General features: G+C 42.8%; 1 protein-coding gene across 7 annotated transcripts in view; it reads right to left on the reverse strand.

The window, feature by feature from the left end:
- The window catches only part of rtel1 (regulator of telomere elongation helicase 1), a 108,018-nt gene that overhangs the window by 46,164 nt on the left and 34,863 nt on the right, over window positions 1-26,991 (reverse strand). For all 7 annotated transcript variants that reach the window (XM_033041495.1, XM_033041494.1, XM_033041491.1 and 4 more), the window contains 13 exons: window positions 22,780-22,912; window positions 22,065-22,178; window positions 20,159-20,199; window positions 19,773-19,858; window positions 19,020-19,097; window positions 18,805-18,882; window positions 17,088-17,234; window positions 16,079-16,194; window positions 14,949-15,072; window positions 13,493-13,646; window positions 8,449-8,636; window positions 3,298-3,384; window positions 414-624 (listed from right to left, as the gene is read on the reverse strand). In XM_033041495.1, coding sequence (XP_032897386.1) covers window positions 414-624; window positions 3,298-3,384; window positions 8,449-8,636; window positions 13,493-13,646; window positions 14,949-15,072; window positions 16,079-16,194; window positions 17,088-17,234; window positions 18,805-18,882; window positions 19,020-19,097; window positions 19,773-19,858; window positions 20,159-20,199; window positions 22,065-22,178; window positions 22,780-22,912 — 1,557 coding nt within the window. The remainder of the gene's footprint in view (window positions 1-413; window positions 625-3,297; window positions 3,385-8,448; window positions 8,637-13,492; window positions 13,647-14,948; window positions 15,073-16,078; window positions 16,195-17,087; window positions 17,235-18,804; window positions 18,883-19,019; window positions 19,098-19,772; window positions 19,859-20,158; window positions 20,200-22,064; window positions 22,179-22,779; window positions 22,913-26,991) is intronic.

Genomic DNA, 26,991 nt, shown 5'->3' on the forward strand with positions numbered 1-26,991 from the left:
CCAGGCTCCGTGATATTAAGTCCGCAAGCACCCACGGTTAGAGCTCAGAGGTCGATCCCTGGCAAAGAGATCGCGGGCTCTGCGATGTTAAAGTCCCGTAGGTTCCCCGCGGTGCTATCCAAATCCAGCAAAGGCCGCAAACTCCTCGAAATTAGGCCGCAGTGCGGATGGATAAGATACGGAAAAAAAGAAAATTACATCTCTGTTGAGGTAAGAGATTAGAAAACATTTCCCTAACTCCCCCCCACATAAAAGCAAGCCATAGAACACTAAAAACATACATTTAACATACTATTTAAACACAAAGAAGGACAGACAGACTGTCGTCGAGGCAGCCATTGCTGGCGCCTCCCGGTGGTTGAGTTTTATATACCCAGTAAAAGTACCCAATATTTAACTCTACACTTAATTACCTCGCAGAAGATTGTTTTTTCTCACATCTTCTGTAAAAAGAGCTGCCATTGCACCGAGCATGGTGTCAAAATCATCAGTCATTTTGTACTTTTGCATCGCTTCTGTGAAACGCTCGTAGTTGGCCTTGCTCAGAGCCTCTTTTACAGCCATGATTAAAAATTTAGCCTTTTCTGCTTTTGTCTTCTCCGTTGCTGAAAGCACATCGAATCCCTAAATAAGGCATAAGAAATTAACCAAAATAAGATAAGCTGCTGCTGAGATTATCAGATTGACATTTGAGTAAACATTGAAAAACATCCTGACAGTGACATAAATTAATGCTGAATATTGAGTCTGATCAGTTAAAAGTTTTCACCACTGTGAGGTAAATGAGAATGCTTTTAATGTATTGTATATCTTTATTGTTATTTTCCTGAGTACTCACATACCCAGAGGAAACAAAAAAACGTTACTCAAACCAGTGTCCATTCAGTGTGCAGTAAAAAATAAATAGAAATAAAAATACATATATCATGAACAAATTTAACACTACTCTCAACTAAACATCAACAGCTGTTGTGTCATCAGCGAACTTGTTGATGAAGTTGTTATTGAGTCTAGCAGTACAGTCGTGTGTAAGCAGACTAAACAGCAGGGGGCTTAGGACACAGCCTTGGTTTTTGATGTCCTACTGCCCACCCTGACTGTCTGCTGCCGTTGTGATAGAAAGTTCAGGACCCAGTTACATGTGCCAGCATCAACCCCCAATAGCTAGCTCTATTTGCAGCTACTTACATTTTCAAAAACTGTTATATTTGGAAAATGACTAACTAGCACAGTCATCTAAAGAACATGTACGAGAAGTGTTTATATAAACTGTAAGAAACCTCTACAGCTTCAAGCTATCAAAAGGAATGATTTGCTTTATGACTTGCTACATAACTTACACGCAAGGCAAATTACGAAGAATCTCAACAAATACTCAGAATTCATTTAAAAAAAGATATAATTGAATGGCTAGCGAATGGAAAGTTTGCTGTTACGTATGATGATTCCGGATGATTTTCCTAGATTTACCTTTTATTTCAAACCCCTAATAAAAAAATCATATATTTTATTTTTCCAGATGAGGCCAGTCACCCACTCCTCACGACTCTTTGAAAGCGCAGAATTTCTTACTTGCCATAACCTGACTTTTAGTCAGACCCTTGCACACTCCTCACCCACTAGTATTTCTACAATTCATTTCTATTGTTCAAAACTAAATCACCGTATTCCATCTTTTCAGGTTGAGTCTAGTTGATTTGAGTTTAGTTTATTGTCACGTGTAACAAGATACAGTGAAAACCTTTCGTTGCATGCTGACCAGTCAACAGAAAGACAATTAATACATGACTAATGTTGAAATTCCAAATCAAAACAGTGGAGGGGAGAAAAAAAAAAATCTCCTCTCTTCAAAAGATTTTGGTATTAAATCCATGACCTCTTTCATTTAGTTGAAAGAGTGGACAGCTTTCTCAATCAGCTCGATTAAAACCATCCATTGTGTCGAAAATCCCTATCTTTTAAACTTTCTGACCCAAGAAGGTCAGTACTAACTTTTCCTCTCTCTCCTCATAACAAGTTACGGGTGTTTTATTATCAAATGTCCCAAAACAGAGCAATGACATTCTTACTTGTAGCAGCACAACAAACTAAACGAACCCTGTTTTTTTAAATATGCTTTTGCTCATGTTTAAAATTGCTTATTTATTTCTCTTTATTAACATGTCAAATTAAAAAAAAATTAAAATCATTGTTTTCTCTTTTCATTTTCTATATTGTTTAGTTTTCTGTCTTAACTTGAATCAGCCAAATACAATAAAGACCAATTTTAATTTACTTTGTCATCAATCAATATCAATAAATATTTATTACATGTCATTTGAACCTCAGTGAGACTCAAACGAAACTCCGTTTCCATAGCCATACAAAGACAACATAATCAAGATTTTTCTAGATTTACCTTTTATTTAAAACCCCTAATAAACAACAAAATAAAGTTCAGTATACATAAAACAAGACTAACAATAGATAAAAATAATGCCCCCTAGTCTATGTAGTTTGGAACTTATTTGGAGGTTGTAATGTTTAAAAACCTGATGGCTGTAAGGAAGAAACTACTCCTGAACCTGGATGTTCCTCAAAACAAATAGCTTCTCCTATTTACTTTGTACCCTTGTCATTTTAACACTTTTTTTTGTAGTGTGGCCTCCTAAATTGTCTACAATGCTGAGGGTTAATTAATAATTTAAAGTTCCACTCTGATCTTGTCTGCTCCTTTTTTCTATTTATAAGCTCAAGGTACCTATGTGCATCAATTTATAATTTGCCCAGCCATTTGTAAAGCTTTGCAAATAAATTTCTATTCATCTACACTCGTTCACAGCATTTTACCTTTGGATACTACTCCTCCAAAAGTATATCAGTTTAGTTGAGAGATACAGCATGGAAAAAAGTCCTTCGGTCCACTGAGTCCACGCCATTGACACGAGTTCTAGGTTATCCCACTTTCTCCTCCACTTCCCACATACTAGGGGCAACATGGAGATTCAGCCCTATTAACCTGTAAACCTGCACGTCTTTGGGATGTGGGCAGAAACTGGAGCACCCGGAGGAAGCCCATACCATCACAGGAAGAACATGCAAACTCCACACAGACAGCATCAGAGGTCAGGATCGAACCCGGTCTCTGAAGCTGTGGGACATTGGCTCTACCAGCTGTGTCACCATGTTTCCCCCAAGTTCACTTTCCCCAGGCGGAACTCCATCCGGGGTGTTTCTGCCTGTGTCATCCTCAGAACACCAAGTGTGGCTTCTTTAAAAAAAGTTGAAAATAATGCATGAAATTACACGTATACGTACATAACTATTCACAAGGGTGATTTTTTTTCTTCCGCCTCTCTGTTCTCCACTCATCTGTTTCAGAGATGTAGTTGTCATCTTAACTGCCTAAAGAAATAAAAACGTTTAACAATTTGTCAAATTCAGCTATAAACCAAAAGACGACAACTGTTTATAAGTAACTTATATGCCAATATGTGTCTTTTTACAATACTGGAGAGATTTTGAGGAACAAGATTATTCAGTTTTTTTACACAAATACACTGCCCTTAACAAAAATCTGCCCATCATGTGAAACCTTATATATCTTCTATATTACTAAAAGTCTGTTCTTGACCGGTTTTGGCGATCTGTGCTGCGATTTCCGAGAGAACGCCGCCACCTACGGCCGTCATTTTTGGCCACCTCGCTCAGAGCCCCCCTTCGCCTCATGTGTGCCGAGGATTTTTCCAGTCGATAAAAAATGACAGAATTATTAATGATTTTACAAAATTCCCCATTCTCTCTGCTGCCCCCGCTGGCGGCAGGGGGGATGGACTATAAAACCAGGAAGTGGTGTGCCTCAATTAGTCTGCAAGCTGGAGGAAGGCAGAGGGTCACGTTTCTCTGAGCTGTGAATAACACTGAACACATGTCCACACAACTGTGAGTAAGTACCCTTAATGTGGTTTGAAAATGAAAATATGGTTAAAGTAAAAAAGCACTGCCTGCAAATGGTTGTTTGGGTTGAAATAAAAAGGCACTCTCTCTCCCCCCCCTCCCCTCCTCCCCCCCTCTCCTCTCTCCCCCCCCCCCTCATTCCTTCCCCCCCCCTCTTCCCCCCTCCCCCTCTCCCCCCCTCCCCCTCCCCCCCTCTCCTCTCCCCCCCTCATTCCTTTCCCCCCCTCTCCTCTCTCTCCCCCCCTCTCCTCTCTCTCCCCCCCTCTCCTCTCTCTCCCCCCCTCCTCTCTCCCCCCCTCTCCTCTCTCTCCCCCCCCCCTCTCTCTCTCCCCCCTCTCCTCTCTCCCCCCTCTCCTCTCTCTCCCCCCCCCTCCTCTCTCTCTCCCCCCCTCCTCTCCTCTCCCCCCCTCCTCTCCACTCCCCTCTTTTTCTCCCCCTCCTCCCCTCCATCCCCTCCCCCACCGTCCCTCCCCTAAACCCCCCTCCCCTCCACCCCCCTCCCCCTCCCTGCACCCCACCCCCTCAGCACACCCCCCTCTCCTCTCTCCCCCCCCTCTCTCTTTCTCCCACTCCTCCCCCACCGTCCCTCCCCTAAACCCCCCCTCCCCTCCACATGCCCCTACCCCCTTCCCTCCACCCTCCCCACCTCTCCCCCCCCTCACTCTCTCTCTCCTCCCCTCCACCCCCACCTTTCCCCTCTCACCCACCCTCCCTCTTCTCCTCCTCGCCACCCCCTCTCCCTCTTGCCCCTCTCTCTGTGTCTCTGCCCCTTCTCTCTCTGCCCTCACTCTCTACCCCCCCACCTCCCCCCCTCTCTAGACGTGATTGCAAGTTGGGGGCTATGCGTCAGTAGATAGGGTGGTTATGGGGTAAAAGGAGCAAATTAATAATATTAATATAATATCAAAGGGGGTAATTAGCGTGAGTGCGGGGGGAGGATAGTTAGTGTGTGTGACGCTGCATGCCGCCTCACCCCCCCACAACCGCACGTTGGGGGAACAGACCCAACGGGTCTGCACTTGGTCTAGTAACAGATATAAATTAGATAACTTCAAGACTGAAAGTCAAAAACATTTTTCATGACAGACAAATCTTTATCGTTTTACCACCAATTTCGTGTCGAGACCTTTCACCTTCCTACTCCTGGATGATAAAAGAGTTTGGTATTCTGACTGCGCATGCCCAGGCCATGGGTCAATCGCGATAAACATTCTCAGTGGCTGTGCTGCTGCATGGGTGCGGACCAGTGTTTTGTCCGTGGTTGGGATCGGGCCCAGGCCTCTGGCGCTGCAGGCGCTGTTGAGTTGCTTCTGGGCCGTCCCCGTCCCCAACCTCGTGTCCCGTCCGTGCCCGGGGGCGCCAGGGATGTCCGGGGTAGCTCTGGATTGGCGGGGCGCCGGACCATTGCAGTGGAGGCCCGGGCTTGCAGCCGGCGCAGAGTGGAGGCGCTGGCTCTGGCTTGACTCTGTCTGTCCCACCGGGTTGACTGGCGGCCCTGGACTGGTGGGACACCAGCCCGGAGCAGTGGAGCTAGTGCTTCTTCTCCGATCCTGCTGTAAGCCTGGGACGTCACTGAGGTCGGCCGGTGTCCCGTCGGTCCGGGGCTGTCGGTTGGCCCGGCGGGACGGGCGGAGTTGGTGCTTCTTCTCCACGCTGGCTGGCGGGGATGGGGCACTCAGGGGCGGGGGGGAACGGACGGACGGGTCTTGCGGCAGCGGGGACCCGGGTTCGATCCTGACTGCAGATGGGGCGCTGGTCTGTGTTCATGAAGCGGCATGATTGTCGGGGGGTGTTTATCGTTAGTGACCTTTGCCGGGGTCAAGGAAAGAGCGTTCACGTCGCGGCCCTGTTTCCACCAATCTTTCCACCACCACGCACAAGAAGCGACAAGACAGACACCATTGTATGCAGATGCCGAGAGGTGTGTTCAGCTCTGGCTGAACAACTTCTAATCCTGTGTGTGGACTCAATAAGAAGAGGAAGGAGTGACCTTTGACAAATCCCGTGATTCCTTGCGTTTTTCGGAATACCGAACTTGCTTATTTGGACCACTCCACCACGTTGGAGACCACCGTCTGGCGCAGGCAAATATTATTATTGAAACGCATCATTCGTCAGCTCAACCTTTGGTCAACTGAGAAAAAGCATGTTTGAAGGTCAAGACCTCAAACTTAGTACAATATTCATGGCCTACCAGTCCACAATGATTCCTGTCCTCATTTACCCTATTAAGATTTCAACTACTTACTGCAGGCACTGCAATGTTATCACCAACATTGTGGTATCAAGGCCATCACCCAATAGGCTCAATGTTACGCCTTTTAGGTGTCATGTTATTGAATGTCATCTGAAAATACAAATCCACTTGGTTTACTCCCACAGCAAACAAAACTCCTACCAGGTTTGAGAAACAACATTGCTCTTTCACAAAACAATGTTAACTCTTCAATACTAACAGTGGTTCTCTTCCCATAGATGCTATTTGACCTCCTGTGGATTACCATCATTTTCTGCTTTTATCTTACGACGTTGACTCTGCTCAATCAGTGATTTCCAAGGGTTCTGCACAATCCTCCTCATCCACTGGAAGGTTAAGTAAACTAAAACACAGTGCCGTCTTCCAAGTCAACACGCCCAGCCACGAAGACCAAGTTCCATCCAGTTAGTTCTCCAGGGAGTGGCCATGATGTTCACGGGCCCAACACCAGCCTCGAAAATAAACACTCTATTCAGAGCTCCATCGGACTTGGCGGTCGAAGAAAGAGTCAAGGATATTTCCAAAGCTTTCTCAGCAAATAAACTTTAAAGTTAAGGCAATTTAAAGAGGTCATCATTCAAGGCCAATGATCACTCAAAGTAGGATATCATTTGGGCAGAAATTGAAAACCCAGGGTCCATGAGCCTCATGTAAGCAGTAGCAAGAATTCACCATCGCACCCACTTTCTGCCCCACCAACACAAGAATCTGCAGTTACTACATGAGTCTTATCAACTACCTCAGAACTCAAGAATTGGAGCATAATTAAATCAGCCTGAGGGACTGACATGGAAGAGTTTATATACAGCAAATTAATATTAATGCACCCAAGAACCTTAATCATATACTTTAATCTTTGATGTGCCTTTTGAAAATCCAAATGACCTATGATTAAGTTGAACAACATTGGGAATGGGAAGTAGTATGTCACAAATCCAACAGATGTTTTTTTAAGTTGTATTTCGTAATCTAAATGGTCAGCGTTAGGTCACTGTTTACGTCCCAAATTACGCCACAAAATGTTCTATTTGATTTGCGACACTATTTCTCTTTCAAAATGGAATGCTTTTCAAAATATACTATGTTGACTTTGCTGACATGTAATAGGATGAAGAGAGAAAGGTGACTGGGTGAAGAGAGAAAGATTACTGTGTAGTTTAGTGATACAGCATGGGAACAGGCACAGCTCACTGAGTCCATGCTAACCATCACCTATTCAGTCGAAGTCCATGTTATCCCACTTTCTTATCTATTCCCTGCACACGAGGGGCAATTTACAGAGGCCAATTAAGTGATGGGTTACTGTAGTTGTAATAAGCAAAAAACAAACTGCTGGAGAAACTCAGTGGGTCAGGCAGCATCAGCAGATGGAAATGGACAGTGGACATTTTGATTCGAGACCCTTCACCTCCGAAGTTAAACAGCGAGAGGAACAGACAGTTGCATTGGTAACCCCAAATATTCAGAAGAAAATGGTGCGATCTCTCCCAAGTGTCCATCAGACTAATAAGCAGCAGCTTCAGAGAAAAGGAAACTGTGCTAATGGTTCAGAGTAAAGAGGCAATTAATATAATATTTCAGGAAGAGTTTGACATCTTTGGAAAAGTTCAGCAAGAGGTAGGTTAGCTTAGTTTATTCTTAAGTGTACCGAGGTACAGTGACAAGCTTTTGTTGCGTGCTAACCAGTCAGCGGAAAGACAATACATAATTACAATCGAGCCATTCACAGCGCAAAGATCCTTAAGGAATAACCATCAATGCTAGAAAAGCCAGTAAAGACCGATCAAAGATAGTCTGAGGGTCTCCAAATGAAGTGGATAGTAGTTCAGGACTGCTCTATAGTTATGACAGGATGGCTCAGTGGACTGATAACAGCTGGGAAGAAACTGCCCCTGAATCTGGAGGTGTACATTTTCACACCTTTTGCTCGATGGGAGAGGGGAGAAGAGGGAGTGGCCAGGGTGCGACTCGTTCTTGATTATGCTGCTGGCCTTGGCGAGGCAGTGGGAGGTATAAATGGAGTCAATGGAAGGGAGATAGACACAAAAAGCTGGAGTAAATCAGCAGGTTTATCAATGGAAGAGAAGTTAGTTTGTATGACAGTGTGGGCTACGTTCACAGTTCTCTACAATTTCTTGCGGTCTTGGATAGAGCTGTTCCCAAACCCAGCTGTGATGCATCCTGATAAAATGCTGTTCATGTGGTGCTAAAGTGCAGATGGCGTTGCAATGACATTTCACGATGAAACATCCTACCTTTTTCTCACACTGGGACTTCCCTTCATTGGGTTTGAGCTCACTGTGTTCTAAAGCATCAAGGAGACTCACAGGCTTCTTTCTTGTGCTTTTAGAGACTTTTTCATATTCAATGCAGAGCTTAGCCATACCATCTTTCCCAGAAGGCACATCTGTACAACAAAACAAATCTTCCCCAGCAGGCTCGCCTGTATAACAAAAAAAAAGTTAGTTATTTATTTTCGAAATATAATTGCATTTCCATTTTAGAGATGAAGACAGCTGTTCACCTCAACTTAAAAAATACATAGATGAATAGCTTAATTATCAGAACCCAACTGTAAATGGATATGCTTCAAAACAATGCAAAATGGCATTAGACCAAAAAAAACAACAAAAAAAACAAAAATGTCTTCTTTTTTTTTTAATATCGCACTCTTGGAACAGAAAAACACAATACTTCATTCAACAGGCCCTCCAAATGCTATGCTGGACATATGTTTTGGATCTGCGTATCACTAGCAAGGCCAGCATTTATTGCCCATCCCCAAATCTTCTTGAGTAGGTGATGGCCAGTTTCGTTCAAATGAACGTTCTCCTATGGTGCTGTTGAGTAGTGAGTTCCAGGCTTTAGACCCGATGACAATAAAGATTGGCAGATAATTTCCAAGGTGCCACCCGTATTTGAATTGGGAGATAACATAGTTGGGTGGTATCCCCATGCACCAGCTACCCTTGCTTTCAGTGGCTGTAGAGGTTTTGGGTTTGGGAGGTGTTTCTGCAGAAACCTAGATGAGAAGCTGGTGTCCATTTTGTAGGCGTCATACACAACGGCCATTGTATATCAGTAACGCAAGGGATAAATGTTTATGGTGGACAATGGGATACTGATAAAGCAAGCTGCTTTGTTCTCAATGACAGTGAGCTTTAGGCATGGTGACAGTGTTTCATCACACTGCCACCTTGTGTCCCTTCAAAGGTGGAAAGGCGTCAGGCTTCAGGATATCAGGAACTGTGCCAAACCACAGAGGATATTTGATCTCTAATCTGTTATTGTAGCCATGTTGCTTATTTTGCTGTTGAATTGATTTTTTTGTTGAAGACTATTCAAATATTGATGGTGGGGAAAACGTTATGGCAACATCAATGGAAATCCAGTAAAGTTGGTTAGAATTCACTCAGACTGCGATTGCCTTGACACCTCTGCTGCATGAATGTTACTTGCCAATCTTTAGTTCCTGATTGAATGTTATTTAGTCTCAGGGTCTGCAAAGAGGGACTGCTTCATTTGTTGACAAGGTGGGAATTGAATTGAACTGCAATATCAGTGAACACTGAAAAAAAAAAAGTGAGAGAGAGAGAGAGAAAACGGGGAATTACAGACCAGTTAGTCTAACATCGGCAGTGGGGTAAATGCTAGAGTCAGTTATTAAAGATGGGATAGCAGCACATTTGGAAAGTGGTGAATTCACTGGACAAAGTCAGCATGGATTTATGAAAGGTAAATCATGTCTGACGAATCTTATAGAATTTTTCGAGGATGTAACTAGTAGAGTGGATAAGGTAGAACCAGTGGATGTGTTATATCTGGACTTTCAGAAGGCTTTCGACAAGGTCCCACATAAGAGATTAGTATGCAAACTTAAAGCACACGGTATTGGGGGTTCAGTATTGATGTGGATAGAGAACTGGCTGGCAAAAAGGAAGCAAAGAGTAGGAGTAAACGGGTCCTTTTCAGAATGGCAGGCAGTGACTAGTGGGGCACCGCAAGGCTCAGTGCTGGGACCCCAGCTATTTACAATATATATGAATGATCTGGATGAGGGAATTGAATGCAACATCTCCAAGTATGCGGATGACACGAAGCTGGGGGGCAGTGTTAGCTGTGAGGAGGATGCTAGGAGGCTGTAAGGTGACTTGGATAGGTTGGGTGAGTGGGCAAATGCATGGCAGATGTAGTATAATGTGGATTAATGTGAGGTTATCCACTTTGGTGGCAAAAACAGGAAAGTAAACTATTATCTGAATGGTGGCCGATTTGGAAAAGGGGAGATGCAACGAGACCAGTCATTGAAAGTAGGCATGCAGGTGCAGCAGGCAGTGAAGAAAACGAATGGTATGTTAGCATTCATAGCAAAAGGATTTGAGTATAAGAGCAGGGAGGTTCTACTGCAGTTGTACAGGGTCTTGGTGAGACCACACCTGGAGTATTGCGTACAGATTTGGTCTCCTAATCTGAGGAAAGACATTCTTGCCTTAGAGGGAGTACAGAGAAGGTTCACCAGACTGATTCCTGGGATGGCAGGACTTTCATATGAAGAAAGACTGGATAGACTAGACTTGTACTCGCTAGAATTTAGAAGATTGAGGGGGGATCTTATAGAAACTTACAAAATTCTTAAGGGGTTGGACAGGCTAGATGCAGGAAGATTGTTCCCGATGTTGGGGAAGTCCAGAATAAGGGGTCACAGTTTAAGGATAAGAGGGAAATCTTTTAGGACCGAGATGAGGAAAACATTTTTCACACAGAGAGTGGCGAATCTCTGGAATTCTCTGCCACAGAAGGTAGTTGAGGCCAGTTCATTGGCTATATTTAAGAGGGAGTTAGATGTGGCCCTTGTGGCTAAAGGGATCAGGGGGTATGGAGAGGAGGCAGGTACAGGATACTGAGTTGGATGATCAGCCATGATCATATTGAATGGCGGTGCAGGCTCGAAGGGCCGAATGGCCTACTCCTGCACCTATTTTCTATGTTTCTATATGCTGAGAGAATGGAGCGACTGTCATATGCTGAGAGAATGGAGCGGCTGGGCTTGTACACTCTGGAGTTTAGAAGGATGAGAGGGGATCTTATTGAAACATATAAGATTGTTAAGGGTTTGGACACGCCAGGGGCAGGAAACATGTTCCCGATGTTGGGGGAGTCCAGAGCCAGGGGGCACAGTTTAAGAATAAGGGGTAAGCCATTTAGAACGGAGACGAGGAAACACTTTTTCTCACAGAGAGGTGCGAGTCTGTGGAATTATCTGCCTCAGAGGGCAGTGGAGGCTGGTTCTCTGGATACTTTCAAGAGAGAGCTAGATAGGGCTCTTAAAGATAGCAGATTCAGGGGATATGGGGAGAAGGCAGGAGAAGGGTACTGATTGGGAATGATCAGCCATGATCACATTGAACAGCGGTGCTGGCTCAAAGCGTCGAATGGCCTACTCCTGCACCTATTGTCTATTAACACCCTCATAGATTAATTCTCTGCTCTGAGGAACTCCTGCAGTGATGTAGTTGATTCGTAATGGTGTCAGGGGTTATGGGGCAAAGGCAGAAGAATGGGGTTGAGAGGGAAAGATAGATCAGCCGTGATTGAATGGCAGAGTAGACTTGATGGGCCGAATGGTCTAATTCTACTCCTAGAACTTACTCTACCCTAGGGCTAGAGTTATTGACTTGCAACAAGCAAACCCATCTTCTATTGTATGAAGTATGGAACCAACCACTGGCGTGCTTTCCCCTGGAGTCCAATGACTTCAGATTTACCAGGGGTCCTTGATGTCACACTCAATCAAATTCTGCTTTGGTGTCAAGAGCGGACACTTTCAATTCACAACAGAGATGCAACTCATTGGTACATATTTGGATCGAGGCGATGAAGAAGTCCGAAGCCAAGTGGTCCGAGCAAAAGCGAAACTGGGCATCGGCGGGCAGGCTATTGGTGAATAAGTAACATTTGATTGCACGTTCTCAGCACTTTGCTGTACACCGAGTGTAGACTAAGTGGCTGGTATTTAGCGGCTGTATATCAAGAAACTCAAAGCTTACATAGAGGATGATCAAACAGAGGATGGTGGGTATATGGAACCAGCTGCCAGAGGAGGTAGTTGAGGCAGGTACTATAACAATATTTAAAAGACATTTGGACAAGTATATGGATAGGAAAAAGAGGATATGGGCCAAAGGTGGAACCAGTGGGACTAGTGTAGATGGGGCATCTTGATCGGCATGGGCAAGTTGGGCGGACGGGGCTGTTCTTTGCTGTATATCTCTGGATACAGCAAAGGTCAAGGTAGCAGCAAACCTCACTGTTGAAGATCTGCACTCAAGAATCAATGATAGCCAGTACAACCAGTGAACACTCTCATCTGACCAAATGTAAAGCTTCTACCCTTCAATATGCCAATTACATTAAAATTTGCATTATATGTCGTTTTGTGGAAGTGACATTTAAGCCCCTGTCCCACTAACGTGTCCTTGGCACGCTAATTACGCGTGATGGTCCCGATCTGGATCCGCAACGGCCGTGAGCCCCAGGCCGAGCTCGGCGATCGTTTGCCTGCTTCTGCTGCTGTTGGAGGCGAGACGTTGCTTCGCGCCAGGGTCTTGAGCCTGTCCCACTTTGGCCGGTGGCGCGCAAAGATTTCGTCCAGGACTAAGTCCACACTCCTCCACACCACTCCAAGCGCCCGTCCCCATGCTACCCATACGCTAGCAGATCGCGTAAATGGCGCGCGAAAGACAGCCAAGTGGGACAGGCCCTTAAGTCTCCACTTCAAAAATATCTGATATCTTAGCTTCCACAACCGTCTGCGGCAAACAATTCCACCGATTAAACACCTTCTGGCTAAAATAATACTTCGTCATTTCCCTTCCATTTATTCTGAGAATGTGTGTTCTGGTTCTAGAGAGTCCCATTACTGGAAATATTCTTCCCACATCCAAGTGACATTATAACGTGCTTTTGTGCAAGTGGTATTAAAATTTGCATGACATGTTGCCTGGCAATGCAAATCTGGTAGCCAAGATGAGAAGCTGCATCAGATACATGCAGAATCCCCAGCACTTTTCTGGGAATGCACGAAACATCTAATCAAATTTAGAAGTCTATTTATGGTAATATTCAGTTGCACAAAACACTACACAGCAGAATTTCTGGGCCCATTATTTTTACTTTAAAAAAAAATTTAAATTTTACTTTTTGTATTTATTTATTGGTAACCATGACTACAAAGAGATTACTGACAGAAACATGTCACTGATATTCTCAATTCCATTTACGGTAACAATCATACTATACCAGCACGCTTTCTTTTGAGGCTCGGCACATGAGAATCTAATGTTTTTGCTTTCTTCAGCACTGGCCCAGGAGCAGTAAAAAAAGACGACGCAGCAGAATTGACTTCTGAGGATTGGGCACTGCAAGGCACCAACTTTGGTTTTGGTGGAGGCATCTATTTGTGCAATAGAAATATCATTATTCCAGTAATAAACTTCAATGTTAATGGTCATGCAAACAATTCTTTCATCTTACAACCTGCAATTTGCCTAGAAAAATCATATTCTTAATCTCCATCAATACAAAAATGAATTTAACTTTTTGTTAATTAACAAATTTACTTCCTCGAACATGTTCAGGTAGATGTCAAGGATTGTTCAGCTTTGATCTGGCTTGCACTACATTCATTGTTTTTATTAAAAAAGGGCTTGAAACAGCTTTCAAAAGCCAACGGAGACACAAGAAACTGAAGGTGCTGGTTTATAAAAAGACACAAAGTGCAGGAGTAACTCAGCGGGTCAAGCAGCATTTCTGGAGAACATGGATAGGTGATGTTTCAGATGGGACACTTCAGAAGATACACACAATGTGCTGGAGTAACGCATTGGCTCAGGCAGCATCTCTGGTGAACATGGATAGGTGACGTTTCAGATTGGGACCTTTCTTCAGACTGTTTGTAGTGGGGTAAGAAAACTGGTAGCGAGGTGGAGGCAGGACAAAGTCTAGCAAGTGATGGGTGGATACGGGTGATGGAGGGTTTTCATAGGTAGATGGCTGGACAAAGGCTAGAGATAAAGAGACACAAATAGTGTGAGAAATGAAATAGTGTGACAAATGAAGTTCAAACACTGAAGCCAGAGTAAGGAATACAATTGTTAGAGACAAGGGGAGGAGAAAGGGAGAAATGATTGTGAATCCAGGTCGGGTAGAGATGGGGGAGGGGAAGAAAGGGATAATGGGTTGTTAGTTGGGTAGTTACCTGAAATTGAAGAATTCAGTAGTTCAACCCAAACGAAATACGAGGTGCTGTTCACCCAGTTTGGGTGTGGTGTTACTCTGACAATTGAGGTGGCCCAGGACAGAAAGGTCAGTATGGGAAGGGGAGTTAGAATGGTCAGCAACCGGGAGACCCGGCATGTCTTTGCGGACCAAGCACGTGTCGAGTGAAACGAGTCGCCTATCCTAAGATTGGTCTCGCCGATGTGAAAGAGAAGTACAGCAAACTCACTTTAAAAAAAAAATTGTAATGCACAGTGGGGAAGTAAAACATTACGCTTGTAAAAGATAGAAAAGATGAACCAATTTAAGTATAATTTTTGCAAATGCATAATGTGCAATTAACTATTGTAGTGGGATGATGATTTCAGGAATACCATGCAGTTTCCCCAAAAATTCACCTTTTAACTGCTGTCCTAACTTTACTTCTTATAAGAGGGCACAGGATTTTGTAGGTTCAATTCAAATATTGTATACTTACAATTTTTTGAGCAACTCGAAAAAACTGCGATACATCTCGAATGATATGTCCAAAATTATCATACACTTTAACATGTGGCTGTAACCATGACGGCAACTGTGATTTCGCTTCAGTGCCTGTAAATCTAAAAAGAGAGACAAAAGACAAACTAAAATGAAGCAGTTAAGAAATTGTAAATTAATATTGGGAAATTAAAATCTGGCCGACACTTAATTAAGACTGTAGTTTTGACCCACTATTTAACTAACAAGATTAAACATCAATGCCAAAAATAAAACAGAAACTGCAACAGTTGTGAGATGTGTACTTAATGGATCTGTTTTCTTTCAACATCAGTCTCATCAAGTTCATTGGACCAGCTTACTCAACTTTAATCTTGCTCCACAGCAAAGGTTACCTACCGTAATATTATTATGGCTATAAGAATTGACTCACAGTGTGTGGGTAATTATAAATAGTTTCAGGAATAACCTTATTTTAGTGAAACATGCAAAAACAAAGATGCAAAAAGTCTGTAAAGGAGTGATAAAGAGTAAGGCGCAGAATATTTAGCACGATGAAACATTTTATTTTAGTGAATGAAAGTCTGGAGTGAAATTGAAATGTAAAGTCATATCGTATTAATAATCACTGTATGCCCTCAAGTGGTGGAATAAAAAATTTCATCTAATTTGCCATGTAGTTAATTTCCCTTATTCGATTAAGAATAAACTGACATATTATTTCCAATTTATTTTTCCTGTTTGAATGGTGTATTATATGTTTAGTTTCTATGTATTAAGATTTTAAAAAGTAAAATAAATTTTAATGGAAAGGTTATGTTATTTGGGATAACGTTTTGACAATCTGTGGAATGGTGAATCTGTGGAATTATTTGCCACAAAAGGCTGTGGAGGCCAAGTCAATGGGCATTTTTAAGGCAGGGATAGATAGATTCTTGATTAGCACAGGTCTCAAGGGTTATGGGGAGGAGGCCGGAGAATGGGATTTGGAGGGGGAAGAAATAGATAGCCACGATTGAATGGCAGAGTAGACTTGCTGAGCCAAATGGCCTAATTCTGCGCCATCACTTACGACAATTCAGGCATTGCGTATTGGTGAAATATGTCACCATTCACTTATTTACGCACCTGTGATCACACAGAAAAATGGCTCCGTAGTCATTTCGGTGACGAATTACCCTTCCAATAGCTTGATTGACAGCACGTGAAGCTTGCTGCCTATACCATTCTTGTCCAGATAAATACTTAAAAACAAAAATGCAGGAAGAAAATACTAATTTTGGAATAACATAATAATGTTAAATATCATATGTTAATATAACCATAGATACCAATGACAAACTGATATATGAAATAAAAGTAATTAAATGCCTTTATTGACCTAAAAAACACATTAACTAAAATAAACAAATGAATACCCTGCGACATTAAAGAGTTGTTCCCATTGAGACAGAAATTTAGATCTTCTCCACGTACAGTTTAATGTATTTGAGAAGTGCTTTCATGTTGCTTTCTTATGAAAATGTTGTTAGAACAGTACAGCGGATTCCTACCAACAGCTGGATGCATTCACTTTAATAAATAAAATAAAATGTGAGCCGATATTGACCTGGTTCATTATTGGCACTTGTACCGAGATGCAGTGAAAAAGCTGGGTTTGCAGTCTAATCATCCTATACACACATCCAATCAAGCCCAACACAAATACGATCAGTAGAGCAAACAGTCAAATAACAGACTGCAGAACATAGTGCTACAGCATTGTAGCGTTATAGTTACAGGAAAAAAAAAGTGCACGGTCTGTGATGAAGTAGGTTGGAAGATAAGGAACCGAAGAGCAAGAAAGGTGGGAGGGGAACTCCTGGCAATTATTAACTGGTTTAGCAAGAAGGACTACATCATAAAGCATGTCCAATCTGACCTAAAGCACTGCTCATTTTGCAGTAATCATACAACACTGATTATTTTTAATGAATGATTTTTTTCGAACAATGGTATAAAGTGCACATTTTTATAGATATTTACTCCAATCAATTATCATCAATGCTGAATAGTGCATAACTTTGCCAAAAGAAAATACATTTTTATGAAGGCAAATCTGTTATAAATAAAGTATTACTACACTGGGCCGCTGTACCTTAACATTTCCAATACATTTTCTTCTCATTTCATCAAGGAATTGCATCTTTAGTATTATTCTGGGATCCATTCGTGGAGGAAACGGCAAACCAGTGACAATCACACCCCGTCCATTCATATCAGCAAAATCCAAGCCTTCGCTGGCCTGCAAAACGCAAACGTAATAATAGAGACAGTAAGAGAAAATTTTAAATGGCAAGCAAATTTTTCAATAAGTGTGGATGAATTGTAATTAAACGTATTCAAATAATTCAGAATGAGATGATTATATCCTACCATTTTGACATGAGATCTATGTACAATGAGATGGGAGAATTCTAATCTACTTCTTACTTACTACTTACATTATTTTCTTTTACCTACATACAACTTCTAAATTTTGCACAATTACATTATTATTGGGCTTATTATTATTATTATCAATACACTTGATATTGGAATTATCCCAGCACTGTGGGTCTTTTTTTGTAGCCTGACCCACTGAGTTACTCCAACATTGTGTAGATTTTTTTGGTAAACCAACATCTGCCGTTCCTTGCAGCTACATTTTATTGTTGCTGGATACATTTTTGCTCAAATCATGTAAGCTTTTTCTGGACCTTGGGTTAGATTACTTTCAATTACTCATGCACGTTCCTACACTTTGCTAATTATCTCTACCTCTTTGATAGCCATCCTAGAACATACTTCTTTGATTAGCCTACCTATTTTTTGGAGTTGGTTTTCCCTTTTCCTCTTGACAACTGCAATGTGTTGTAGGATAATATAGTAATAAGCTATAGTATATAGTTGCGATTGTTGCTCATTAATTGTGTATGCCGAGGCCATCTTTAGCCAGTGAAGTCAACGTGAACAAATATATTCCATAATTACCAAAAACAAGAGAATTTGATAAAAGTGACAATTAAATAGGAGAAATGTCGGAATAAGAAACTGCAGATGCTGGTTTGCACAAAAGGGCATAATATGCTGAAGTAACTTCAGTGCATCAGGCAGCATCTCTGGAGAACATGGATAGCTTACATTTCGTGTCAGGATCTCTTCAGACTGAGGTGATCTTGTATAGGGCCTTGTTGAGACTACACCTGAGGATTATAGGCTCCACATTAAGGAGGAAAAAAACTTGCAGTGATGGGTGTGCAATAAAGATTTACCTGACTGTATCCTGGGATGGTTGGTCTGTCAGTAAAGGAGCTGCAGAGTAGGCTAGGTCTCTATTCTTTGGAGCCGAGTATGAGAGGTGCCATCAGTACGACATTCTTTAAGTGCTCAACAATGTAGACAGAGATAATATTTACCCTTAATATGGAATCTAGAACTTGACTTCAGTCTTAAAGTAATGGGTAGGCTGAAATGAAGAGATTATTTTCCCCAAAAGGTTGACAGATCTTAGGAATTCTCTCCTGCAAAGGGTAATGGAGGCTCAGTCATTGAATACATGCAAATGTAATGGATATGGGGAAAGGGCTAAATAAAAGATGTTTGAAAGAGAGTATCAGCCATGATCTTGTTGAACAGTGGAGCAGCCATGAAGTGCTGAGAGGCCGATTCCTGCTCCTCGTATTCTAAAAATTAACGTCAAGTGAACAAACAAATGATCTTTTATTACTAACGTATACATTTTTATATAATAAATGCTAAATCTAAAATTTACTTGGCCAATGAGGATGTAACTTGACAGACGGTACAGTTGCCAATGAATCTGGCTCACTCACCTTTCCTCTACAGACTGCACAGAAACATGCGCCATTTGATTGTGGATTATTTACTTTATCATAGTACGCATCCATAACCTGAAACACATTTGTCATCAACAAGAATCAAATATAATGAATATCAAATGATCAGATAATTTAGTTTGTCATTAATTTAATGGAAACACAGAAAGTTAGTTAATTAGCTAGAGAAAATTAAGTATAATTAATCAAACCTCTGTAAATAATCCTTTGCCTTTGACTTCCACAAAGATAGGCTTGATCTCCTCTATTCTGCTGGAAATTCCCTCTTCCTGTTAGACAGAAAAGTTTAGTTTAGTTCAGAGAGATACAGCGTGGAAACAGGCCCCTCGGCCCAACGAGTCCGCACCGATCAGCGATCCCCGCACACAAACACCGACCTACACACACTGGGAACAATTTACAATTTTACCAAGCCAATTCGCCTACAAATCTGTATCTCTTGGGAGTGTGGGAGAAAACCGGAGCACCTGGAGAAAGCCCACGCAGGTCACGAGGAGAAGGAACAAACTCTGGTACAGACAACATCCGTAGTCGGTATCGAACCAGGGTCTCTTAATGTGAAAACAAACTCTTTGTCACATAACCTGATAACAGAATGATGTACGGGGTAGATTAAAACAAGTGCCACAAACTCTCCAAGCCAATGGGCAGGAACCTTGGTGAACATGTTCTGAAAGAAATTACATAAAAGACTAAAATATATACTTTTATAATTATTATACAAGCTGAATGTGTTAGCTTCTTCCCCAGCTTCTTTTCTGCAATAGTAACCCAGCTACCAGGATATTTTTCTTCAGAAAACTGCTCAAACGGGACAAAAAGAAAACATGCAAAATAATACAGCCCAATTAATCCATAAACAGTTAACTTACGCAGGAAAAAAAAAACCTTTCCATTCATCAGCTCTAAAACAAAATAAAACGCGATGAAAGAAAATCACTAACCTTCCAATACTGTAGGCTTTTTTCCATGACTGGATATGATGGGAAGAACACCAACAAACCATTTGGCACCACTCTGCACAGGTTTACTAGAAGTGAAACATGGAACAAAAAACATTGCATGAAATACATGCTTTTGAAAGTTACTTAATGCTTCCTACTTGATGGGCAGAATGGTCTAATTCTATTCCTATTTCTTATGGTCTTATGAAACGCTTGTAAAAATCAGTGTTGTTCAAGAGATCATCAATTAAGGAAACCTGTCCTCCTTAATCAGTCTGGCCAACCTGCGACTCGAGAATCGCAAATGCACTTGAATCTTAACTTCCCTCCGAAATACTGTAAGAACAATTAGGAATGTATAACAAAAAAATAAAATTACTACTTACCCATTGTTTTTCCTAGGGAAGACATGTACTCGGGTGTAAATCTACACAGGGAGAGGGAGAAGAATGCCCATTACTAAGAGCCATAAAATGTATTACAGGTGCACAACCTTTTATCCGAAGATCCAAATAACGAAAACCTCCGAATAGCGGCCATTTTTTCGGTCCTTGAAGAAAGGTCCTTGAAAACGTTCACCGCGGGCGGCCTGCAGAGGTGACAGCGGAACCTCCGGTCGGTCCTCGAAGAAAGGGGAACTAAATCCCCATTCATAAAAGAGAAGGTGAGGGTATATTGCGCGGGAGGGTTAATAATTGACAATATGCTGCTGCCTGCCCGCTGAGTTAAAAGGTTCCCACGGTAGACTCACGATACACAGTGCAGATTGTCGCTCCCTTCAGTTTCACCCCACCTACACCCCTCTGCTTCCCGGCCATGTGTGTGACCCCTTCCCTCCCCTCTCCAGCTCCCCGCCCATTGCACCGGCGCGGGGGCTTTGCACTGTCTTCACGTCGGCGATTGCAGCAGGACCGTGCCAGTCACCGGAGACGTCAGGACCAATTGGACACCGACCCCCAGGCCCACTGCAAGCACGGAGAACCCAGAGACCCACAGCCAACAGCAGCCCAGCCCAGCCCCACTCCAACTACAGAGGAACCTGGGTTGCGGATGACGGGGCGCAGCTCGGGGCGTCGTAGGGGCCCATCGGGGAGCGGGTTCCTGTTGGTCCTGACGTCTCCGGCCACCTGCCATCCTCCGGGAACTGTACCGCCCTTGCAGGAAAGTGGGGTTGTTTGCAGTTGCAGAGGGAGGGGGCAAGGGCGGTACAGTTCCCAGTCTCAGCTCCAGTCCAGGGGGGTGGCCGGAGACGTCAGGACCAACGGGACACCGACCCCCAGGCCCACTGCAAGCACGGAGATCCCAGAGACCCACAGCCAGCAGCAACTCCAGCCCAGCCCCGCTCCAACTCCAGAGGAACACGTAGGGGCAGAAGCTGATGGTGTGCAAGGTACGTCTTGTTCTTGGGGTGGCGGATGAGGGGGCGCAGCTCGGGCTGTGGGCAAACTGCCACTTGTCGCCGTAGCGGCCCATCGGGGAGCGGATTCCTCTGGAGTTGGAGGGGGAGGGGGATATTGTGCTGTTTGATCGCCCCCTGCTATCCCAGGGACAGGGAGACACAGCGGCTTTTTAGACTGGTGGGCAATCACTTCCAAAGTTCTGCCCACACAGTCAGTACACCTCTCCTACACTGCATTTCATACAAACATTTATTCTGCAAGAAAAAACGACATTGAAGACTCAAACTTGCGATCGATTAACTGCCAGGATCAAGGCGCAAACTCGCGACCTTGCGGATATGAGCCGAGCACTCTACCACTGAGCCAGCCATTAAAATCTACGCTAAAATATTTCCATTCCGAAGACCGACAAATTCTGAATTACGAAAAGTGTCTGGTCCCAAGGCTTTCGGATAAAAAGTTGTGCACCTGTATATGCAATCATTCATTTTTTGCCAATGCATTTTATATTTGAGTGTTCTCCATCACAAATACCCCAAACCAACTAACTACTGTAAAAGGAATCAGTGTTGGTGCTCGGATGAACTCAGAAAAACAATTAACACAGAATCTCAAATTGTGGGCTGACAGGCTTGTTTCTGTTCTATGAACATATATTCATCACTTAGGAGTCCAGATTTAATTCAAAATGTTGGTTCTGTTGCCATCACAAATCAGTAACAACCACCACTTACAAATCATAGCAAGGAATGTGATTTTTCTGACTATCCAGTCCGGAGACATTGTGCAAGCATATGTCAAACTGATTTAGTTTGAAAATCAATATAGCCACCTGTCAAGTAAATTCTAACAATATTTTATTTGTTATGATATTAATGGATTTGTTTCCTACCTATTGTTGTATGCAGAGCTCAACTGTACTCCATCAGGGCCTTTTGGAACAATCCCAATCCATATCTGATGTTTATCAATTACATGAGGATTTTCCAGAGTTACAGGGAACGGACTTGAAAATATATGGCAGCGTTAATACAAATTTAATACCGTTGCACATTTGTATTTTTGTTCAAAGAATACATTTCCTAACATTTGCAAGTTTACAGTACTTGACATTAATTATCAATATTGACAATGTTATTCCAAGATTTGTTTACATTACAATGAAAAAGCATCTATTAAAAACTATTCCTAACTGATTTCTTTTGGAAGTCATCAGATGTATATTTAAAAGAATGAGAGCATGTCTAATTTTGTATTACAATTAAGGTCTACATAAAGTAAGCAAGTATTATTCTTTCAAATTAATATTACGAAGCATTGGTCATATTTTTTAACACAAAATAGGTAAATGTAATTAAATATAAAATGTAATTGATGAGCCAATACTGCTCCTATAACATGAGCATAAATCATTGACTCCTCAAGACTCGTAATTACTGTTTCATTTTGAAACAGTTCTGAAAAAAGCTGAATATTTAGACTCACTAAACTTAAAAAATTAAATTTATTTCATACATTTAAATGGCAAACTATTTTCAGGTGGTAATGTGAAAAACGAGACAAGAGTTGAGCAACGCGATTCTACACGTTTCAGCAATCGGACTCACATTTGCATTTCTGATGTGAAGGAGGACAGCGGAGCAAGAGTGCCACTTGTGAGGATGATGGACCGAATACCATGGCGAACCAACTCAGCCATACTGTAGCCAGGGGAGAAGCACCAATAGCTTAATGTTTTTCCTGTCAAAATGGTTATGCATTTAACAACCAGATACCAAAAAGAATAATTGCAATACATTTAAATACATCTCAAAAAGATGCTATCCGATATACTTTTAAGAAACATTTGGACAGATACAGTGCCCTCCATAATGTTTGGGACAAAGACCCATAATTTATTTATTTGTCTCTGTACACAATTTGAGATTTGTAATATTAAAAAATATATCACATGTTGTTAAAGAACACATTGTCAGATTTTAATAAAGGCCATTTTTACACATTTTGGTTTCACCATGTAGAAATTACAGCTGTGTTTATACATAGTCCCCCATTTCAGAGCACCATAATGTTTGGGACACATGGTTTCACAGGTGTTTGTAATTGCTCAGGTGTGTTTAAATGCCTTCTTAATGCAGGTATAAGAGAGCTCTCAGCACCTAGTCTTTCCTCCAGTCTTTCCATCACCTTTGGAAACTTTTATTGCTGTTTATCAACATGAGGACCAAAGTTGTGTCAATGAAAAACAAAGAAGCCATTATGAGACTGAGAAACAAGAATAAAACTGTTAGAGGCATCAGCCAAACCTTAGACTTACCAAAATCAACTTTGGAACATCATTACAAGGTTCGAAATTAATGGTTGCCCGGTTGCCAATGGTCACGTCAAGTCCCGCCGGGCAACCTAAAAGCTGTGTCATTTTGCCCGGCTTGGCCCCCCTCTCTATCTCTCTCTCTCCGTCACTCTCCTTCTCCGCCCACCATCCGTGTCCAGGCCGCCGGGTCTCTGCTCTCCGGCCGCTCCTCATCCGCCGGCACGGCCAGCCGCCTAGCACATGCGCACTGCCACTGCCACCACATCCTCGGCTGCCCTGCACATCCTCCCCTGCACATGCGCACAATCACAGCCAGCACATCATTGGCCGCCCTGCACATGCGCACAGCCACGCCGGGCACTTTCTCCCTCCCTTTGCATTGTGGGAGATCTTGCCGCCATTGCTGCCCAGTCGCCGCGACCGCTGAAACTCAACGCAGAATCACTCCCTGGAGCTGGTAGACAAAAATGCTGGAGAACCTCAGCGGGTGAGGCAGCATCTATGGAGTGAAGGAAATAGGCGGCGCTTCGGGTCAAGATCCTTCTTCAGACTGATGTGGTGGTGGGGGGCGGGAAGAAGAAAGGAAGAGGCGGAGACAGTGGGCTGTGAGAGAGCTGGGAAGGGGAGGGCAAGGAGGGAGAAAGCAAGGGCTACCTGAAATTGGAGAAGCCAATGTTCATACCATTGGGGTGTAAACTACCCAAGCGAAATATGAGGTGCTATTCCTCCAATTTGCTGAGAGTATATCTACACTATCTACAATATATAAACACTGCTGTAAATTCTACATGGTGAAACCAAAATGTATAAAAATGGCCTTTATTAAAATCTGACAATGTGCCACTTTAACCACATGCGATTTCTTCTATTACAAATCTCAAATCGTGGAGTACAGAGGCAAATAAATAAACGATTGGTCTTTGTCCCAAACATCATGGAGGGCACCGCACATGGATAGAGTGGAACTGGACAGGATGTTTCCATTCGTGGGAGAGTCTAGGTCCACACGGGGTACCTTTTGGAAGGAGATGAGGAGGAATTTCTTTAGTTAGAGTGTGATAAATCTGTGGAATTCATTGCCACAAGCTGTGGAAGACAATGGATATTTTATAAGGCAGAGATTGGTAGTGTCTTGATTAGCTCGGGTGTCAGGGGAGAAGGCAGGAGAATGGGGTTGTGAGGGAAAGATAGATCAGCCATGATTGAATGGCGGAGTAAACTTGATGGGCCGATTGGCCTAATTCTGCTCCCATCACATGCACATGGATAGGACAGGTGTAGAGGGATATAGGTCAAACACCAGCAGGATGCACTGTTGTAGATGGGACATGTTGGTTGGTGTGGGCAAGTTGAGCCAATGGGCCAGTTTGCACACTGGATGACTCCATGAGGTACATACACGAGCAGCAAAATGACAGATTTTTAACTTCTACCAATAGATTCTTTGTGTCGCTTTTACATGTCCTTTCTACAATTACAATACTGAGGAATATACTCAAACAGAATCTAACACAAGGATACAGTTAATAAGAATCCCAACCCGAAATGTCACCAATCCATTTTCACCAAAGATGCTGCCTGACCCGCTGAGTTACTCGATCTTTGTCAAGTTAAGCGTGTCGATCTTTGGTATAAACCCGCATCTGCAGTTTATTTTATCATAAGGATACTGCTGTTTATTGTACCCTAAATACTGCAGTTGCTCCCCAACAATCCCATTACAGTACTTTGACTACCAAGAGTGCACAAGTTCAAGAAGGTGGAGGCAGGGCCGGTTTTAAGCCGATTTGACCGATTGCTCCCAATTGGGCCCCGCGCCTAGGGGGGCCCCGCACTAATGTTCCGTACTTCGTATGGAAATACGAATTCTCTTTGTTAACTAAAGTTTTTTTTAATTCGCCATCCGGATTTTTTTTTTAAACGAACATGTATAACCAAAGATCTTCTAGCAGAGCTCCACTATAGGATCTTTGTGTATAACAACCACTGCACGGCCATCAGACACAAACGATGTGTTAACTAGTACTGTTAGCACTTCTTATCAGCAAGTACTTAACTCGTTGTTATACAATCATGTCATCAATGCATCCATCCGCCTTCCTCAGTAAATGTTATTGTGTTTTGAACAAGTATTAATAACGTCGTGTTCCTTTGAATAAAATTCACGCGGCGTCATTAATACTTGTTTAAAACACAATTACATGTAGCTGTAATGTAGATCGATGACACGTTGAGAATTTCTTTAAACTCACCATCATGAGTGAGAGCCCCGGAGCGCGAGAAGGGGCTTCTTCCTGGTGTGCAGGTTAGTCATTCACCTACCGACCCACGTTGTGTCTCTTTGTGTTTTGCTCTCTCCCTCCCTCTCTCCCTCTCCCGCTCCCCATCTCGTCTCTCTCTAGCTCTCTCACACTGTCGCCTCGGCATTCCCGGAATCATTGACGTTTTGCGGTAGACAAAAATGCTGGAGAAACCCAGCGGGTGAGGCAGTCGCCTGGCCCGCTGAGTTCCTCCAGCACTCTGTGTTTTTTGTTTGGCTCTGAAGTTGAAGGTGGCTCAACGGGACGCGCAAGGGCTCTGGGGAGAGGGTTGCGTTTCTGGTCGAGACCTTTCTTCAGACAATCACAACTAATCTCACCGACGAGAGTTCAGTTTAGTCTGAAGAAGGGTCTTCTCTCTAAAGTCGCTGCGCTGCCTCTCCTGCAGAGTTACTCCAGCTTTATGTCTATCTTCAATTTCAGAGAAATACAATTTCTCACGGGGGGCTTATAACGTCTCTAAACCCCTCTGGGACCCTCTGAACACCTCTAAAACACCTCTAGCCCCCCTATTTCCCTCTATTCCCCTCTAAACAATTGTAAACACACCTGAACCCATCTGAAGCCCTCTAAACATCTCTAAACCGTTTAAACCCCTCTAAACTAGGAGGCTGCAAGGTGACTTGGATAGGCTGGGTGAGTGGGCAAATGCATGGGAGATGCAGTATAATGTGGATAAATGTGAGGTTATCCACTTTGGTGGCAAAAACAGGAAAGTAGACTATTATCTGAATTGTGGCCGATTAGGAAAAGGGGAGATGCTACGAGATGCAACGAAAAATGCTCACGGCAGACCAAACGTGTTAAACAGAAATTGGTCAGATATTGAGCTTTACACAGTGAGAAATCATGTGAAATAAGCACTGAATTTAATTTTAAATGAATGTACCTGCATGTTATACTGTTTAGTTTGGAGATACCACCAGATAGTCTGGTTGATACAACCAGATTAGTTTGGAGATACAACCAGATTAGTTTGGAGATACAACCAGATAGTCCACTGAGTTCGCACCGACCAGCGATTTTTGTTACAGATTTGACAAATTTATTTGGCGGCCAATCAAACGCTGTCTCTAAGGGGGTTGCATCCAATCACCAACCAGCTTGCCTTAAAATTCCCGAAACTACACGAAATATAAACATACATAAATTTTTACTTTTCTAGAGTAGGGGCCCCGCCATCAGTT

This window comes from Amblyraja radiata, chromosome 23, assembly GCF_010909765.2.
Source record: "Amblyraja radiata isolate CabotCenter1 chromosome 23, sAmbRad1.1.pri, whole genome shotgun sequence".
NCBI classification, from domain to species: domain Eukaryota; kingdom Metazoa; phylum Chordata; class Chondrichthyes; order Rajiformes; family Rajidae; genus Amblyraja; species Amblyraja radiata.